The sequence below is a fragment of the Polypterus senegalus genome, chromosome 1, assembly GCF_016835505.1.
Source record: "Polypterus senegalus isolate Bchr_013 chromosome 1, ASM1683550v1, whole genome shotgun sequence".
Classification (NCBI taxonomy): Eukaryota; Metazoa; Chordata; class Cladistia; order Polypteriformes; family Polypteridae; genus Polypterus; species Polypterus senegalus.
The window spans coordinates 126,262,724-126,284,019 of record NC_053154.1 but is presented as its reverse complement, the minus strand read 5'-3'; the positions used below and the strand labels follow the sequence as shown (position 1 = coordinate 126,284,019).

At 37.1% G+C, this 21,296-nt stretch overlaps 1 protein-coding gene across 1 annotated transcript; it reads right to left on the bottom strand.

The window, feature by feature from the left end:
• Positions 1–12,583: 12,583 nt before the first annotated feature.
• LOC120518322 (extracellular calcium-sensing receptor-like) lies at positions 12,584–20,280 on the bottom strand. Its single transcript, XM_039741062.1, has 6 exons — positions 20,141–20,280; positions 19,746–20,040; positions 17,389–18,180; positions 17,063–17,284; positions 14,259–14,382; positions 12,584–13,491 (listed from the first exon to the last, which is right to left on the bottom strand). Exons 1-6 carry the CDS (start codon positions 20,164–20,166, stop codon positions 12,584–12,586), a joined length of 2,367 nt encoding a protein of 788 aa, XP_039596996.1. The 5' UTR covers positions 20,167–20,280.
• Positions 20,281–21,296: the final 1,016 nt, after the last annotated feature.

Here is a 21,296-nt window from a genome sequence, read left to right as displayed (position 1 = left end):
CTCCAGGTGTGCTCCGGTAATCTTCCACCGACACGCCCCAGTGTGGTGGAAGTGCTGGCTGTATCCCCGGAAGCACTCCGGGTGTCCCTGCTCTTCTTCCCCCCAGCACTTCCTGGTGTGGCGGAAATGCTGAGGCCCAGGGCTCTCCAGGCATTGGGGCGCCCCCTGGGGGTGACCACGGGCCCCTACAGGGTTGAGCTTCAAAGCTCTGCACTCGTGACCTCCAAAGGAACCAGGACAGTCACCCCCATATGGTCTGGGGAAAGGTGTAAGCACTCCTCCGGTCTTCCTAGGCGTCCCAGCCGGGTCTCCACCACAGCCATCTCCGACACATGCCAGAGTCCACCTAACACATGCAGGCTTTCAGCAGCTTTACTCAGATCCCAATGTGGCTTGTGAAGCGATCAATATCTTGACTGTGTCATGTGCTCTCAATTGGTATATGTTAACAGCATTTTTTATGACTGAGTTCAAATTATTAATGTCTTTATAATGTTATTTTTTTTTCATAAGTAATTTAAACAAGTGTGGTCAAAATCAACATTTTAATTATAAGACAAGTCTGGTAAATCCCTTTTAATCAGTAATCAAGCAGGAGAAAAAAGTTTGTCTGTTTCATTTATTTACACTTGCAGCACCATGCTTGAGGAGGGAGCATCTCTCACAGCAGTCTGTTAAACCATGATGAGAAAATGTCACATAATAAAAAACAGAAGCTCACACTTATTGACAACTAAACTTACATAACTAGTGCTGATTAATCCTTACATTTCATACTCTGATTAGTTAAAAGACACTAGGTGTTTAGCATAGAGCACAACCAGACTAAATAAAAGTCTTTCTCCATTATATCCTTTCTTCAATATCTCTTAGCTTAGACATTGAAATCTCAGTGTATGTGGCAACTGTTCAATTTTACTGTTTACAAGAAATCTGCTGATCTCTTAATCATACATTTGGAATATTACATCAACCTGCTCCTGGTACATTCTTGTCTTTGTTGTTCACTTGACCTTTATCTGGTTTCCTGATATGCCTGAACAGGTTTCTGATATGTATTAACCCTTTATTTATGCTGTTTCTTTAAGATGAATGCTATGTTACCCTAAAATTATTCTTCCACACAAGTTGGAATAGAGAGCCCTTGTTTGAATGATATTGTGTTTTCTTATTACTAGGGGTTTGGGATGGGGAGACAGTGATGTGGGTTTCCTTGTTCAGCACTTTCCCTGTATCAGGCCAGTAGCTTTTTTTAATGTTTGTTGGGGTCATAGTAGGATGGGTATTTAGAGATGCTCAGTGATCCCCTTAGTTATATTAAAATCAACAACCTTGTTACAGTCTCGCATATTTAATTTCTATTCTTTCTTATAGCTTTTTCTTTTCTATGGAATAATGGCTAATCTTTATTTTCTCTCACAGAATGTGAGCTCTTTCTACACCACAGAAGAGGTCGAGTGTTAATGATCTTCTACAGCAGAATAAGGCACAAATAGCTTTTCTCAAGAAACACAACTGCTATAGGAAGATGAACAGCATGCTGCACTCAAGTGTTATCTTGTTGCTGCTTTGTGTTTTGTATCCACCCATAAAAGTGAGGTTATGATTTTACTTAGCAGATCATTACAACTTAATATTCTTTCATTTGGACGTGACAATTATGTAAGGATCTGTTGAGCTGAGTAGCAGGAAACTTGCCTTCTGCTTGATTTATGCCCATGTGCCACATAGAAATGCTGGAATATTATTTTGTTTTGTTTTTCTTTGTATTTCTGTTTTTCTTTTGTTTTCTCTGTCCTGATTTTGAAGTAATTCTTGTATTTGTTATGTAAGACTTTGTATGATTGAGTAGCTTGCCATTGTAAAGTTCTGCTTTTTGAAAATAAACTTAAAACAAGAAAAGAGGTACTTTTTTCTCTGGCATGTGTAAAAACATTCTATCATTTGTTGGTTTTCACCTTATTGTTGGTATTGATGCCAATTCTTTTACAGGACTTCTGGATAAAGCTTTGCCCCAGAGCTGCCTCTTCCACTCCCTTTAACTCTTTAACCTCACCCTGGAAAAGTCTAAATAAACCGATAATCTTTCCCTTATTTTTCAGCTTACCCCTTCCCTTTTTTCATGAAGATCTTTCTTCTGAGCTTTTGCTGTAATTTTGTAGTCTTAAAATAATACAGCTTTGAACTTAATTTCCAGTTTTCTCTGAATCCTAATGTTGTGTTGGCACTTATAATTATAAGGGTTAAAAAATAGATTAGAGATAGCTTGCTCTCTTTCTCTCACCCCTTGTCCCCCCGCCCCCCCATTTTGCCAACCAACATGAGGCTAGACCACACTTCACAAAGTCCCAGTCCTCTGACATAGCTAGAGACAGAGTACATCCAAAACAAAACAAGCCCCCCAGCTGCGGCGTATAAGGATCAAAACAGAGATCTCTATTGACAATACAGTCCAAATACTATAAGCATAAGCATGAAGTATAATCTTAAACAGTCTTGACAGAGTAAACCCAGGGAATGATGTTAAACAGTAGCCCTGGATAAGTGTAGTAAGCCCTAAAGAAATAAAAAGAAGGTACACATACATACATACCGTAAATGCCCGCATATAGGACGATACCATGTATAGGACGCAGTTGATTTTTGACCCTAAAAACCATGGAAAAACCTGTGTACCTGTTTATAGGACGCATACTTATTTTGAGTTACTAATTAAAAGCTGCTGCTGCCAGCGCCAGTGATTGTATCCATGCATTTGTGTTAGCCTGGAGTCTCTCTGAACAACAACAAAGAGCAAGAAACATACTAGACGGCGAAAATGACGTATCGGTGACATGAAACTTCTAAACAAAACAATATCCAAACGTTACAATAAGGCATACAGGTGGATGTATTGTAAAATGAGCTTTCAAACGCCGTGTCATTCTCCAAAATCAATACAGTATTAGCGACGCTACACCTGAAAAACACTTTCATTTGAAATGGTGTAAAAATGCCAGTGCGGGGGCGACGGCTAATCGCGCGTGGACTGAGGCATACCCCAGTAGCTACAATTGCAGCACTGCTAACCATCTGTCGCTTGAAAACTAACCCTGAAATTCAAATTAGATTCAAACCACTCTTCTCTATCCCCATCACACAGCCATCAAAGGCGAAGGAGAAGGTGAAGGAGAAGCACTGACACACGCGCACGCGATCATAAAGTCCAATGGATGCTCCCATCTACGCACCGAGAGCTTCATGCATATCCACCGGCTCATATTGAATGACTGCAACAAAACTTTTGCACCGCACTGTAAGTCTCATCGGTATGTGTTCAGTGAGACTAAAGCCGAAGATAAATCAATAATAAATTTTGATTCAAATACTTCTCTATGATTGGTTGATATTACGCTTCCATGTACACACCGGTAGTATAAATATCCCATTAGTTTTAAAGATAGCTGTTCATTATCACCCAGTCAACATGGCGAAGACAATACGACAGAGCTATACTGCAAAGTTTAAACTGGAAGTGATCATGTACGCGAAAGAACACGGGAACCGGGCAGTTGAGCAGCAATTTGGTCCAACAGAATGCGTAATCAGAAAATGGAAAAAAGCCGAAAGTACCATCAAAGAAATGCGAAAGGTAAAGAGGGCAAACAGAGGCTTGAAGTCTCACCACCCTAACCTGGAAAAGGCGCTCATTAAATGGATTGAAGATACCCGTCGAGACTGCCTAGGAGTCAGCACCACTACCGTTCGTTTACAGGCTCTAAGATTGTCGAAAGAGCAAAGCATCATAGAATTCAAGGCGTCGATGAACTGGTGTCGGAGATTCTTTGGAAGAAGTAAGCTTTCAATAAGACGAAGAACTACTATTAGTCAGCAACTACCCAGTGACCACTAGGAGTTATTAACGAAATTTCAAAGTTATGTCATCAAGATGTGTCAGAAATACGACTATGGCATGAGCCAGATTGGAAACGCCGACCAAACTCTGTTGACATTCGACCTGCCATCCAAGAACACAGTAAATATCAAATGCGCAAGTACCATCACTATGCGATCGACTGGAAATGAAAAGAACTGTTTCACCATGATGTTTGGGTGTATGGCTGATGGCACAAAGTTACCACTGTACATCGTCTACAAGAGGAAAACCATGCCCAAAGATAAGTTCCTGAGTGGTGTGATAGTCAGAGTGCAAGAACAAGGATAGTTCAATGACAGCATAATGGACGACTGGCTGAAAACAGTATGGATGAAACGTGACGGTGGTCTAGGGAAACAAAAATCGTTGCTGGTGTTAGATGCTTTCCGATGCCATACAACCGACAATGTTAAATTTAAATTGAAGCGACACAATACAGACCTCTTCATCATCCCCGACGGCATGACCAGTATTCTGCAACCGATGGATGCCGTCGTGAATAAGCCATTCAAAGCAGCACTAAAGAAAAAATGGGCTGAATGGATGATTAATGGTGAACACACTTTTACCAAGGGTGGCAACACGAGGAAAGTCGACATGCCTGCAATCTGCCAATAGATAGTAGATGCCTGGAAAGAATTGCCAATCAAGACCATGGTGAAGGGATTCAAGAAATGTTGTATCAGCAACATGTTAGATGGCACGGAAGACGACATTCTTTGGATGGACGATGCTGATGACAATGATGATGACCAAAAGGAGAAAGAGCTGGACTATCATGATGACTGTATAGCACAACAGGAGTGGGATGTTTTGTTTAATGAGGACAGTGACGACGAGGATAAATATTGATGAATATAGTATTGTAATTTGAAATTTTTACAATAAATTTTTGATATTATAATAAACTAGCCAACCCGTGGCGTAGCATACGCTGTATAATTATTTATTGATGACTGAACACTTCTTGAAAGACACAGTTGTCCAAATGGGGTGGGTTTGAGGATATTACTGTGAGTGAATGAAAAGTTGGAACTCTGGAGAGAGCAACATACAATTCTCCGTGACTGAAAACTGGTTTTGGCAGATACAGGCATATGGTTTTGAAAGTTTGTCCCTGTGACTTATTAATTGTCATTGCAAACGGCAAAGGAAATTGCGTGCAAAAGTAAAAGGCAAATTTGAATCTGATGGGGTCAGGGATATCTGGGGAATGCGGTAAGGGCAGTTTGTGAGGTATCAGCTGCAAAGTTTAACACTCCAGTACATTGTGGTGAATGCTGGTAACAGTCAGGCGGGCAAGCCATCATAGTTTGTTGTGTTTGGGAATCGCTGTATGCAGCGTGCAAAACAATTTGTGAGTGTGGCAGGAGGAGAGTAATCGTGTTTGGGAATCGCTGTATGCAGCATGTAAAACAGTTTGTGAGTGTGGCAGGAGGAGGGTTAGATTTGGCGGGGAGGGCTCTGTCATGTCGTGCGTAGTGAATTGTCGGTGCAGTCCCGTGTGGACTGTACACAGATGAAAGCGACACAGGTGAGGATTTGGGCACCGGGCTCTGTCTTGCGTATGTGTCATCCGATGAATAAGGACAGTTTGTGACTAGATGCGTTTGGAAAACGAACAGTCAATGTGGCGCACAGGTATGTGTGGACTGTACACAGATGAAAGCGACACAGGCGAGGAATTGTGGGCATGGCTCTGTCTTGCGTGCGTATGTGCGTGCTGTGGAAGTTGACACGGACACAGACAGGCAGACACGTTCATGTCACCCACAAACACGTTTATTTACAATATTTTTACAACAGTAAGTTCAATGGTCACACAGACCCAAATAATGGTCACTAAGACCCAGTTGTGCACAAACCCCAAACAACTCAGTCCTGACCTCACAATGCCTTTTCTTCGGGCCGCCTCCACAGCTCTCCTGAGCTTCGTCCTTCCACCTCCCGACTCTAGCCTCGAATGAATGGAGACGGCCCCTTTTATATGGTTCCCAGATGAGCACCAGGTGTTCCCGGCATTCCTCCTCTGGCCACGCCCCAGCATGGCGGAAGTGCCGGCTGTCCTCCTGGCTGCTCTCCGGGCGCCGTCCTAAATCTCTGCCATACCAGGAAGTGCTGGGGTAACAGGTCCCCAAGGCATTGGGGCGCCTCCTGGCGGTGGCCACGGGTTTCCATGCCCTGTACCCGTGGCCCCCAGAGCAACCCGGAAGGCAACCCCCACGTGATCCTGGGTGGGCACAGACCCACATCCGGTCCCTCATGACGTCCCGGCCGGGTCATGGCCCCTGGCATCCCTGACAGTGCGTATCCGATATCGGGGGAATAAGGACAGTTTGTGAGGTATCAGCTGCGATAGTTTAACACTCCAGTACACTGCAGTGAATGCTGGTAACAATCAGGCAGGCGGACAAGCCATCAAAGTTTGTCACGTTTGGGAATCACTGTATTAGCGTGTAAAACAATTTGTGAGTGTGGCAGGAGGAGGGTTAGATTTGGCGGACAGGGCTCTGTCATGTCATGCGTAGTGAATTGTTGATGGGCAGGGCTTGGTGAGTTGGTTTTCTGTCTTGCGTCTTGCCTGCCCATGGTCGGCTGCTTTAGTGAATTATATACTGTATATAGATTTATAATTTTTGTAATAGAAGTATCCATGTATAAGACGCACCTGGGTTTTTAGGCCTACTTCTTAAGAAAAAAAATGTGTCCTATATACAGGTATTTACGGTATATACATATACACATGTAATTGTAATTAAAACATAAATGTAAAGTGACCAAGAAGTAAATAGGATGTATAATAATGGTAGCAGTATTATTGCAGGCGAATCAAACAGCTGGTAAGATCTTCTTTGTCATGCCTGAACAGAATGCAACCAACGATCGTATTTCAAAAAAGTGTCGGGATCAGTTTTTTTTAGCTCTTTTTCTGCTTCCTTCATAGAAGTAAAAACAAATAGCTTACCTTCAATGTCCACTTTCAGTTTGGCAGGATACAAAAAGATGTATCTGATCTTGGCTTTCCATAAGTGCTGTTTAATGTTGTACAATGCAGCACTTTTAGCTTTTAGAAATCCAGGAAAATATGAATGTGGTTATTTTCAAATATAATCTCTTGTTTCAGTCTGAGAAATAACATTATATGATGTTTAAACTGTACTTTTTCAGAATGCACAATGAGAGTTTTAGGTTTAGAGGGATTTGATCCCTGTATGCAGTAAGCTGCTGCTATCTCGATGTCTGATTTGAAGTCCTCTCCAATTATTTTAGAGAATTGTTCAGCTATGAATTTCACTGAGTTTGGACTTTCATAATTCTTAGGGAGACCTTTGATTCTGATATTATTCCTTGTGCATCCATCTTGCAGTGCAGCTAGTCTGTCTCCAAGCACTTTGCATTCGGAATTTACAGCCGTTGCTTTTCTGTCAGCGGTAGGTGCCAGTTATTCAGCTGTTTCAGTATGAGTCATGAGTGTTTAACGTCTTCCAACTGAGTGCCAAGTGCTGTAAGGTTACTCTCAAACTTAGATGCATTTTTCTGTATTTGTTCTTCGATTTTTTTCTAGCATACCTTTAAAGGCAGCCTCAAAGCTATTTTCATGTTTTTCTTTGTCTTTAACATCCTGAAGCAGCTTTTTGTTTGTCTTCTGTATGTCCTTTATTTCTTTTCTTTTTCAAAGATATTTTCTTAATTTCTCTTCTTCTCTGTATCTCACACTTTCTTGTTCTTTACATTGGGACACCTAGTTAAGGGCAGTGGGAGATGGCCCAGAGGTTAGTAGGTTTGTGTGATTGTACAAGTACATGCACTGAGGATGCAGTGTGGGCCACTCATGTTATGTTTCTCCCTCTCTTTGTCTTTCACCCATTTGCTCTTTCTTTCTGTCTGTCTCGCAGCTTGTTGCAAGCTACAAAGTCCAGTTAAGAGTAGCCCTCTGGCAGTTGTACAGATAATCCTAATCGCCAGGTTATTTCTGGTGGATAGTGGTGTAGACATAGCATCTTCTGTTGGAGAGGGAATTTACTTTGGTGATGGAACATGCTGCACTAAAATGAATGTCCCTTGGATTCAGAAATGTATTGATCACTATTGTCACCGTTCTCTTTCCTATTTATGAAAAAATGTGTTGTAAGTAACATGGATTGAGAACTTCAGATGCTTCAGACTCTGTTTTGCTTACTTTTTCTGGACATCTCCAGAAACACAACCTATGGAAAGATGACCAAATATTCCAGGAAGCCAGCCCAGCCTAGCAATGTCAAAAAGGAGAAAAGTGGTGTACCTCTTAAGTCATGTAAATCAACACAAAGAGTATGGGTGCTTGGATGAAGTAAAAGAAAATGTAGTTTGCATGTGCTTAATTCAAAGGACTTAATTCCATTTGTGAGACTGCTCAATGTAGACTATTCATTTTTAAAACAGTACCTCAATTGCATTTAAAAAAAGGTACCTAAAGACTGACTATAAAGACTATATTAACACAACTTCTCTTTTTTTACTTACTATTTTCTTTTTGTTGCTCTGTCTTTCAGTTTCCTTCATCCATTTACTTCTCCAGTTTCTTTAATCATCTTAAAGACATGCTAGTTACATTAAACTGGCCCGGTATAAGCAAGTGTGAATGTCTACATCTGTGAGGCATGCACTTGGCATGTGTCACATTGTCAGGACTATCTCTGGCTCCCTGAAACATATACTAATCAACATTGGGTAGTAATTTTCTGCCAAAGGCCATGATTACAACTATATTAATGGTTGGGTTCAAGTATCCAAATGAGAAGGCCTTTCTCAACATGTGACATAGCTACTTACAACACAATTCCAGCAGCAAACCATTGAACCAGGGGCTCTCCCGTCATTTGTGGGAAGCTGTGCTCTGTTTGGTTTTAATAGGGATATAGGAGTTTTAAAAAGCAAGGCGTCATCATCCAAGAGATGGGGGATAAGAATGGTATTAAGAAATTTGATAGGAAGTGCTGGAAGATTTAGAGAATAGTTTGGAGTATATTCTCACCGACCAGAGGTATGCAATTTCTATTGCTATTTTCTAATGATGTAAGCATGGATTCGAGTTCAAGAAACCATTAAGGTCAATAAGTCTTAGAATGTTTAAGCACAAAACTAACAAAAACAGCCACTTTAAAACGCACTGTTTCTTGTCATTTTGTGAAAAATCATAAATTTGTATGATACTAACAATATACCTTGTTAAAGGTTGTGAAACTGCTCTCAAGGGGAGTTGTCTATAATAAACATCAGAAAAAGTTTGGATGTTTAAGTTAAGCACCTTAGTAAGATAAATTAACTGCTTTCTAGAAACAGACCCTTACCACCTGTGACTGTAAGACGTTTTATCCTTTCCACCTCGTATTCACCAGTTTCTTTTGATTTCATGGACAATCCCTGTGGTTTGATGCTTTCTGTGAAGGTGTATGTTTAATTAAGTTGAAATGCAACAGTATGTGTTGCTTTATGTTTACTGTGAGGAAGGAGGATGTCTTGAAATTGCATAGGTGGCTGGCTCCTAAAACTTGTGTGCCTTTTCTTCTTCTAAGTTACCCTGTTACACTGTCCTCTTGAAAACCAATGTTTAATCTAAATCTAAATGCCAGTGGTCAGGTCTGTTGCACACTGCAATCATTTGGGGTGCACTGTTTCTGTAATATTCAAGTTTATTTGGTTAATGTTTTATGTTTAAGCATTTGTTCATTAAATTAGTTTCTTTTTACTTTTTCCTAATATGAATTTATATTTTAGAGTATTCCGTACTTCTATTGAAGTTTTCTTGTACTTCATTTTGAAAGTCTCTCTTAATTTCTTAAAGGAGGCCATCTGATTACTTTGAAAAGCTTTCCATTTTTAGTCCATCCATCCATTCATCCATTTTCTAACCCGCTGAATCCGAATACAGGGTCACGGGGGTCTGCTGGAGCCAATCCCAGCCAACACAGGGCACACGGCAGGAACCAATCCTGGGCGGGGTGCCAACCCACCGCAGCCATTTTTAGTCCCACCAACTAAATATCACATTAAATATATAGTAGAACTAATAGGAAATAGGCATATGCATTGTTTGCTATATATATGTGAGGTTTCTAAACTCAGGCTCACAGCACTGAAGTGGCTCAGCCACAAATCTCAGCCAAATGCGGTCACGCTAAAAGTGCCTGTCATCAATGGGTGATGCAAGGAACATTATAAGCAGTATTACTTGGCCACTAACCTGGCCACGACCCTGCCTGACTGCTGTGTCTGTGTATAGGAGAGTGGTAGATCCCACTACAATAAATAACCATGCTGTTGCTTTTTTAAGTTGAATAAAAACTGGTTTTGCTAAAGTACTGAGACTCAGCCTCATATTTTGGGGTGTAAGACAGGGACTCACACATCACGATATAATGTATAGAGGTAGTATGTACTACTTGACCTCTGTATTATACAATAAATGGTATCACCGTATATCTTCTGATACGTATTGTGTTTATACTCTCTATTTTTAGAGCAAAATTGTTTGGTACCTATATACAAAGTAATACATTAAATAGTTTCACATTCTTGCAGAATGTTCTCATGATTATGGTAAACCCTGTATTATGAAAGTGAATATGATGACATGGTAGAGATTTACAAGCAGTGTCGCCTAGCAGGGGTGGAATTAGGCTCTAACAAGTAAAGGTTTCTTGTATTTCGATAAACTTTCTCCATGTATGCATAATCTAGTTATAGAATTGTGGGGCAATGGTAATGCATATGCAAAGTCATTTGTGATTTTGCAGAACATAATAGCCATAATATTTCTTATGCTGCTTCAACAACAACATTTATTTATATAGTACATTTTCATACAAAAGATGTAGCTCAAAGTGCTTTACAGGATAAAGAAAGGGGTTCCAGGCCACATGACCACCCAGCCCCCTCCAAGCATTCTACATAAAATAAATGATCTCAGAAACAATCCAGTGATTTTAGACCTTAAACCTATTATTAACTCAGTGAAACAAATCGTTAAAATTGCTACCTCTGAGTACAAGAAAAAATGATTTCAGCAAATCAGGTGCCCTTTAATCTCACAGTACCCTCTGTTGTGATCTGTGGTGGTGACTATAATGTATTTTAATGACTGTTGTAGGTGTGCTTGATATTAGGGATGAGAAGAGGTCAGTGCTCCATCAGCAGCAACAGGGAACAGTTCTGAAGTATATGAGATCAGAGCATCCTGACTTGCAAGTATTGCCATATTTTTGGTATTTTTTAAAAATATTTTTGTTTGTTGTTAAAGTTATCTGAGTTCCATTTCAGGCTTGGTCATGAACTACCTGGACTTTGCATAGTCTCCTCATGGATGTGGACTTTCTCAGGAGTGTTATAATTTACCCCCAAATTGTAAAGGTTGTGTCTGTTGACAGAGTGCTGTGAATTGACCCAGCATCAGTAAGCAGTGGTGTGTGTGTCTTATGCAGCAGACTAGCGTCCTTATACACGGTTAAATCCTACTTTCTGTCAAGTGCTTCTAGCATTGGCTCTCACTTCTCAAAACCTTTCAGTGGTTGAAACAATATTAGGAAATTAATAGATGGATGATGGTCAAGTCTTATCTGACCTGCACAATATTACAGTACAAATACAAGTAAATGTTTAACATTGAATTAGCATCTAAATTTCATTTTTTTGTAAATTGTTCTAATAAAGATCCTGAATGGCTGAATTCATTTTCTTAATTACTAACCAGTCATTGCTATTAATGGAACAGGCTTATTTTGCCTTAATTGTATTTGACAAGCCTTTCAAGATTTAGATCTCAAACTTGTTCCTTTTCATATAATTAGCAGCCATGCAAAGCATGCTAATAGATGGCCAGCTATTGTCAATCCATTTACAGCTCTGTGCTCATTATACAATATCTGTGTCAATAAAATACTTAAAAAAAAAAATAATGCAAGTCTGAGAAAAATTAACCTACGAAATATTTTGGTAGGTCTCAAAGGAAAAAAAAATTGAATAAACAGTTTTAAAAATAAATGATACCACAAACAAGACCAAAGAATTATATAACAGAATAAATTAGCAGCAAGAGCTGGCTTCTAATTAAGCAACTGCTTGGAGTAAAAATGATGGTTTCAAGGAACTGTGTTTCAGCCCCTTTCTTGATCATTTGCTAGCTTTCCTTGCATCCCATTATTGCTTTGCTGCTGGTTAAGGAAAAACAAAATAATTCAGGTTTTGGAATCCTGGAAAGCAAGTGAAGTAAAATTAAGAAAAAACCCCAGTCTTGTTAATGCAAAGCAGCAGCTCTACCACTGTGACTTTGACATCCCTGTTCTAAACAATGTAAGCAATTTTTTATATAGCTATGCAAAACATACATATAAGGCACTTAAGACTGGTCACTTAACACCAATTTTTGTCACCAATGACAAAAAATTTTTTAATTGTTTGTAAAATGATTATGTACCATTTACTCATTACTAACAGTTGATTATGTTTTAGCGTTTAAATTGCTATTTAAAGTTGAAGTAATTTGAAACATTTCTAAATATTCTCAAAAAAGATTGTCAAGAATAATGTACTGTAGGAACAAACTGAGAAAGTTTTATTTGTGAACAAAATTGCCATTGTTGTCCTTCTTTTATAACTTTAACAATAGATTTTTAAAAATATTTGTCAAATTTATTTCAAGCTCATTTTACCCATTAAATATTTTTTTGAATTTTTACGTGGCTTTAACAGTATGAGATAACATTTTGGAGCAAAAATACAGAGAAGTAAACCAAAACTTGATGCCAGAATAGCAAATACCTCTACTGCTACTGTATACTTTCCAGGAGAGCTGATATAAGATGGAATAAACGTGATCCAAACAGCACAAAATACAAGCATACTGAATGTGATGAATTTTGCCTCATTAAACTTGTCTGGTAATTTCCGGGCAAGAAAAGCCAAAACAAAGCACAGGACTGATAACAGGCCAATATATCCAAGCACAGCATAAAATGCAATTATTGACCCAATGTCACACTCTAAAATAATTCTTTCCTTATTAGATTTCATATTTTTCTTTGGAAAAGGAGGAGATTCTGCTAACCATATAATACAGATTATTGCCTGAATAAGAGTGAAAATTAGAACACTGATACGCTGTTGTGTTGGTCCGAAGTATTTCATTATATTACTTCCTGGCCTTGTCGCTCTGAATGCCATCAGTACAACTATTGTTTTTCCCAGAACACATGAAATGCACAGGACAAATGTGATCCCAAAGGCTGTGTGTCGTAACATGCAGGACCACTCAGTGGGCTCCCCAATAAATGTAAGTGAGCACAGAAAACACAGCGTCAATGAAAAAAGAAGAAGAAAACTTAGTTCAGAATTATTAGCCTTTACAATGGGAGTATCTCTGAACTTGAAAAATATAGCAATTACTGCTAATGTTATGAAAACACCCAGCAAAGAAAATATTATTAAAATTTTCCCCATGATTTCTTCATAAGATAAAAATTCTGTGTCCTTCATAATGCACTGGTCCTTCTGTTCGTTGGTCTTGTAATCCAAAGGACACTTCAAGCAGTGAATTGAATCTGTAAATATAACATAATTTAAACCACAAAGAATATACTTCCAATATACTTGTATTCTGTTGTTAGAATTATATAAATTATAGCTCATTGTAGTTATATAATAGTTGTAGTCACTTCTGTAGGAAGAATGAAAAAAACAATTATTTGGCATATAAAAATTGCTCTTTAAAATGCTTCACAGTTATAAAGGAATCCACGGTTTGAAGAAACTGATTATTATATCAGTGGTAGTGACCTATATTTTATTTATTATTTTCTGTTTTATTATTAGAGAAAGGTATTTATTAAAATATACTTCTATAAAATTGTTATATTTTAAATGTTAAAGCTGGGCCTCTAATCCCAGGCATCATAAAATATGATTGTAAACACAAAAAGCAAAATAACATATGTGATTATAGCATAATGTATATTGCGCAGAGATAACATAAAAGAAAGCTGTACATGATATGCAGTAATAATAGTATTATTATAATTATTATATTGTAATTAATTAATATAATAGACTTATACATTGTTAATGTAGGAACAATCCTTTACTTTAAATACTCAGTGATCATTTATAAGTTCAAAAAGTAATATATAAATATATACTAAAGAAAATATCTGACACAAAAATATGAAAGCATCTAAATTAAATACATTGCATTTTAATTACCATATAACTTAAATACATTGCTAAAGTGCTAAAAATACTTAATTTTGCCAAAAACACACATTTTGTATCGCATAGGCTTTGTATTTTATATTCTGTAGTTCATCTTTACCTGTAATGTTGCTAATTTCTCCCTCTGCACAAGGTATGCAATCAAAGCAGCATGCTGGTTTGCCTTTCTGTATAGCCTTTCGTGTGCCAGTAGGGCAGCTTTCACTGCATACAGATTTTGGAATCTTTGAAAACAAGTGAAATTGAAATAAAATTAAAATATATGCATTCATAGGTGATTAAAAATTGCAATATGCAGGTATGGGCAATATGCAGGTAGTTCATTAGTTACCATTCCACCCTTAAAGCTTCAGAATCCTTGATTTAAGTCCCAGACCAAAAATTGTGTGTGTGGATTTTTAAGTGTGTTTGTGTGAGTTTCCCTGGGTTTATACGTTAGATTATATTGATTGGTGTGTAAGTGTGGCCTGCAAAAAAATGGCACTTAGTCCAGTTTTAATTCTTGTCTCCACCCAAGGTTCTTACAAAAAACTTGATGTATGGTAATAAGATAGAAAATTTTAATAATGTCTATAAATTTCTATAGTACTATCCGTTTAATTTTTGTGTGAGGTTTCTGAAATTGACGACACAGCGGAATGAGACTGCTGCGTGTCCGTTGCCGAGACAACCGCATGTTCGCAGCACAGCTGCATAGCGCCATGGAAGCGACTACAAGCCAATCACCATCACGCTATAAGCACCTGTCGTCAATGGGTGATGCAGGGAACAATATAACTTGGCCAGTAACCTGGTCCCCTCCCTGCCTGTTTGCTGTGTCTATGTATCAGAGAGTGGTAGATCCCACTACAATAAATAACTTTGCTGTTCCTGTTTTATCTATACTAATAAAAGGCAAAGCCCTCACTCACTCATTCACTCACTCACTCACTCACTGACTCATCACTAATTCTCCAACTTCCCGTGTAGGTAGAAGGCTGAAATTTGGCAGGCTCATTCCTTACAGCTTACTTACAAAAGTTGGGCAGGTTTCATTTAGAAATTCTACATGTAATGGTCATAACTGGAACCTATTTTTTCGTCCATATACTATAAAAGACTTTGGCTCGATGCCCCCACGTAATTTAGTGCCTGCCCATATAAGGCCGTCCGTCAGCGGCAATCCAATAGAAACACTGCCGCTAAATATTCACGGGTAAAGGACTGTGCTTATGCAGAGGAAGATGAGATGGTCAGGGTGGTGTTTGGCACAAACTCAGCGAAACTGCGAGAGAAACTGATCGGAGACAAATTTCATTTCAAAAGACTACCTGACGGAAGCCTTGATAAAAGCATGGTTTTGTGCAAACTGTCCAAATACGAACCTGATTAAAAGAAATTTTAATCAAATCCTTGATGACAGCAACACTCATAATGGTCACAAAACTATTACATTCACAATCATGTTACGTTATTTTTAAAATGTTTCCTTTTCTTAGCGCAAGCACAGCTGAGAAGCTTCGATGCATGTACTCCATAACGCGTTAAAAAAAATAACACATTTAATTACACTTTCAATTCCAGGCAAAGGGGAACTTTTGTCAATGCATGATTTCCTGGTACATCGATTACATCGATGCACACATCAGAGCTACAAAAATGTTAGAGTCGGAATAAAGCGTGTTCCTACGACTGATCGGAGGAAAATTTCATTTCAAAAGACTACCCGAAGGAAGCCTTGATAAAGGCATGGTTTTGTGCACACTGAAAAGCAAGCAAAATTAGATGCATTACAGAAAGCGGACTTTGTGGCTCTTACTGGGGATGATTGGACTTCCGTGACCGTAATTCTAATTACATCTAATTAAAAATGTTCAATAATCACACTCTTTTAGCCTAATGTACAAAATAATTTTGGCTAAGGTTACTCAGAGTTTAAAGGTGAAGCTGGTCAAATTACCTTTTATGTTTCTGCCTTATTTTTTTAAGAAGAAAAACTGCACTTTATGTTGAAATTTTTGTTATTTTTATTTAAAGACAATACTTAAAATACCACTTTATTTTCAAGTCTGCCCAATTTTAGCCAGGGATGATATTTTTGTTTCTGTTTTGAATTGAAATACAGTTTAAAAGCATTTTTTTTTTTCAGAAATTAAAAGAGCTTGAGTTTACAATATTCATGTCCATGTCTATTATTTGATTCTGTCGCCCACTAAAACCCTTTTAAATTAAAAAAAACATTTGCGATTTGGGGCAAATTTTCATGTGTGATTACATATGATTGATCAAGATTAATTATTACACAGCCTCTAATTAATTAGATTAATTTTTTTAATTGAGTCCCACCCCTAATATATATATGTAGATATATATATGTAGATTTGTATATATATGTGTGTGTGTGTGTATATATGTGTATATATATATGTATATATGTATATATGTATGTATATATATGTGTATATATATATATCTATATATATGTATATATTTGTATATGTGTATATATATATACAGTATGTATATATGCATGTATATGTATATATATGTGTATATATATGTTTATATATGTGTGTGTGTATTTCTAAATGCAAAATAAGAGAAAACAGCTAATTAAATGAGATCAGTTGTTATCGATTATTATCACCAATTGTGAATCTGGTTGAAACAAAAAACTGCAGCCACAGTGGGTCCCCAGGACTGAGTTTGGGAGCCACTGTGTTACGTTATTATTAAAATGTTTCCTTTTCTTTTTCATTACTTCTTTAATACACTACTTCTCCGCTGCACAGCGCGGGTATTTTGCTAGTATAGAATAAAGCTGTTTTTTTTCTAAAGTACTGAGACTTAGCCTCGTGTTTTGGGGTGCAAGACAGTGACTCACATATCACAGTTGTTAAAATAAAAATACGTAAAACTGCTCACCTTATCATCACTAGCCCACACAATGCTGTTATTCATTATAAACTGCTTTCCATTTGGTAATGATGCATCATATAATCCAACAGTCACAAAATCTATGATTCCATTTACGCTAAGCTGCCAATTCACTAGTTCATATCTTGCAGGTGGATCTCCATTAATGTCAAAATTGATGCCATCTCCATTTTTCATGGTGAAATTAACCTCTTTTAAGTATTTTAGTACCTAAAAGGAAAAATGTTACATTTTGGTTGTTGAAATACATAAGCAAGTATAATATTTTTATATACTGTAATTACAGTATATACAGTAGAGATCAGTGACAGTACCTGCTGTGGCTGTGTATCTCTTTGGATATCCAAACAAGCTCCCTGGTTATTGAGGCATGTAAAGACATCATGGAGTGCATATGCTACTGCATATACTGCTTTGTAAACATTATATGTTATTCTTAATTCAGTGATATCAGTGTACAAATTGCTTATTTCATGCAGATTCTCTTTTCCTGTGCACATCTTAGAATTTGAATTATTAAAAGTACAGTCAAAAATATTCTCCCAAAATTCTACTAAACCGTCATTACCTAGAGTAGATGTTGGCTTAACTTTCATTAAAAATTCTTTTAGCCCTGGTATTTCTGCATTAGCAATTGAAAAACCAATCGACCCTTTAAGAATGCTATATGTTTCTTTATTTGCTAGGTTTATGGCAGAAACCCAAGATTCACTGCCTACCCACTGTAAACCGATAACATTCTGAAGTACCAGTTCCTTTAGTAAAAATTCCATATCTATAACAGATGTAAAAGCAACAACAATTTTTGAAGATGCCATTTTAATTATTTCAACTGTTTTCAGAAATTTTTCTCTTGGATTGGTCCGGTATATTGCCTCTGAATATTCAATGCAGATACCTTCCAGCTGGGCTGCTTGGATAAAAGTAGCCATGCCAGAATTGCCATAGTCATTGTCACTTCGTATTGTTCCCACCCAGGTCCATCCAAAGTGCTTGACAAGTTGTGCCAGTGCTCTGCTTTGATAATAATCACTTGGTATTGTCCTAAAAAAAGTGGGAAATTTTCTTCTGTTGCTGAGACATGCACAAGTAGCAAAATGACTGATCTGTGTAAAGTAAAATAAATGAAAAAGGAAGAAATCTGTTGTATTCATGGGTTATTTGTTACTGAAAAACTCATTAGTAATAATGTTTTATGTTTGATCTAATGACAGTTTTAAATATGCTTTTATCAAATATATCTGTTAAGTCTATTACTTGTATAATTTAATATTAAAAATATTATGAATTTTATTAGAAAAACTCCTGGATGTCTAACTACCATATTAAAATATTGTTGAAAGATCATACTAAATAAAAATTAACAGTAGAATTTTACCCAAATAGGTATTGTTGTGGAGAAAAGCTCTCTCTTAAAAGAAGGTAGCCTCTGAGTCCAGATGGGAATGCAGAAAAACATCTTTATTACACAGCAGTGTAATAAAGAGACTTGACCATGGAGCAAGTGCTTAAACTAGAAAGTGCATTAATTTAAATTATATTTCTTATCGTCTATGCAAAATAATCCCCTCCTTGTAGTTCTTCCCAGCCTTACCTAATGTCTAAGCCCACTACTGTCCATCATCTAGTGTCCAACATCTGACTGAAACTTGCCAACATTACTCCTTAACCTGTATACATGTCTGAGACTTGTGTATCGATTAATTCCCACAAATAATTCAGAACCAGGAGGACCCACAAATGACATACTGGACCACTCAAACAAAAGTTTCTTGATGCACAGGCATCTTTCAAGTCAAAAGTTTTAGGTAGCTGCATATCTAAGACAATGGCATTTAGTTTTCTTATGGTACACACTATCCTTGATTTGTCATTACCTCAAGGGCCCTGGCCGCTGCAAGTAAAAGCAAGTGGCCTTGAGTTGATAAGCACAGGCAGTTCTCTAACTGTTTAGAAGAAATAAAATACTGTAACAGGCCTTTACTAATTAACTCTTAAATAACCTATAGTTAGCTAATGCAACACATTCATTTGACTTTAATTTAATTAAAAAGCATTGATATATAGTTTTTAACTATCTGTATATTTTCAAAACAATGGCCTGCTCAACTCTCCTAGGGTACACAGAGTCCTTGACGTTTCATTATCTCACTGAAATTTAAAGTTTAGCAAGTAAAAAAGAAAAACAGGCTGTTTGCGTGTAAAAAACCAACAGAGTTTATGCTGACAAATAAATGGTGGCTTTTAAGCTATTTAAAAATAAAAATATAAGCATGAGCTTTTAAAATTTGAAAACTAATAATTGATAATTCTAAACCAAATAATTGACAGTGTCTTTAATTTTTCCTTAATCACATGGTTCAACAGCACCACCTGGAAGTTCTTTTACCCCTCACAGCCATTCCAAACTTTTCGATTAACTAACATTCATCTTTGAGATGTAGGAGCATACATGAGGATTGCAGAAAACCCACGAAGACACAGTGAAAATACAGACTTGACACAAGCTATAACTGAGCTACAAATGAAACTTGAGCTCTTGGAATAGTAAGGTAGTGTCAAGTTGTCACTTTTAAAAAAACACTAAAAATAATAAAGATCACCAGTTGAAAAGAATTTCTAATATCAACAATTATTTAAAAAATAAATGATATAACACAGCATTCCTTACCACTGGTATGTTAAACTGACCAACAACTGTTGCAATCCCAATAGTTGGAGAAGAGCCAGACTGTCCTATGATTGCATGAATGCTAGACTGTTGAGAACACGGCAGAGTTGATGATTCTGCTTCTCCTGCTCCACTCATTAGTGCCATTGCAACTTTGATTGCCAAAGAAACAGAACCACAAGCATCATATATCTTATAACCCAAAATTACATTTGGCAAAATATCTGTTCTGTTGTTTATTTCTTCAATCGCAAAGATCATGGTTTCAGCAAACTGATATTCTCTGTAATCTAAACTTAAAAAAAAAACAAAACTCATTACAAGATAATAATACAGAATAACACAGAACACGATGCATTTACATTATATGCAAATCTGCTTATGACTATACTTACTCTTTGCAGCTCAGTGTTTGCGGCATAGATGTAAAGGTGACTTTAGAGTATTCAATGTTATTATGAAATGTAAAAATTCCTCCAAGTATAAAGTCACCAGTTTTTGAAAAAAGCGGAGTATCCGGTTTTGCCCATAGTCTGCAGATAGGTTCATCTCCTCGTATAGAAAGTGCCAGTAGAATAATTCTCATCAGCATGTCTTTCAGTGACTTGAAAGGAAATCCAAGATGACAAATAGACAATGGGTAGGTTTAAATACTGTCTGTTAAACAAAGGATGCCTAGGGCATTACCGGACTAATAATCTTTAATTCTCAGTGGTTCACATTTGCCTAATAGAAAGAAAAACCTAAATGAAATAATTTTCAACTTGGGACTACCTGTAGCTTCTAGTGTTCTGATGAAATTCTCATATTATTTATAACAGATATAGTCTTAATTACAATATATATAAATAACAAAAGAGTTGTTGTTTGCATGTATTCTTTTGGAAACCCTTTAGAAGTACTATTTTAAGGTAAGCACAACACACAATGGTTCCCTCATATAGTGTCTTTTGCAGTTGGTAACATCTTTAAGCAATTTATACATTCATATTTATCAGACAATTTCTGGTGTGGAGTTCACAATTTTCTTCCCTTGTCTGTGTATTTTTCTCCTAGATAATGTTTCCCTCCTACATCTCAGAGATGTTCAAGTTTTATTAACTGGCATCTTTAAACTGGCTCAGTGAGATTGAGTGTTGGTATGTGTGTGAATATGGCCTTTGATGACTTGGTACACTATATAAGCTGTTGGCATTTTAGCTGGTTACAGTATGAGGTTAGACAGATGTTACTGACAGATAACTCTAATTTTAACCATATAATCAAAATTCTAAATGTTTGATTTTGGCCTTAATTTAATCTTTATGGGATAAATTACTTACATAATATATTATGTAATATATTACTTAATATTTGATTGACCATGATTTACGTTTGTTTGCGTTAGGACACACAGCTTCAAGCAGAGCACAAATATAATTTCAGAGTTTCCATATAATGTATGGATTTGGAGAAACATGAAATTATTTTTTATTGAATGTATCCTGTTTATTTGTCCTAAGACACATTGCATTAGTTCAATTGAGATAAAATGTTTTGCTGCTGATTTTC

Bases quoted from the DNA above. Each gene is read 5' to 3' on its own strand.
- LOC120518322 (XM_039741062.1), bottom strand. From the start codon at position 20,166: ATGCCGCAAACACTGAGCTGCAAAGA. The intron at 20,041-20,140 runs GTAAGTATAGTC...TTTTTTTTTAAG, and splicing joins CAAACACTGAGCTGCAAAGA to TTTAGATTACAGAGAATATC. The intron at 14,383-17,062 runs GTGAGCAGTTTT...TTGTTTTCAAAG, and splicing joins TGTGGGCTAGTGATGATAAG to ATTCCAAAATCTGTATGCAG.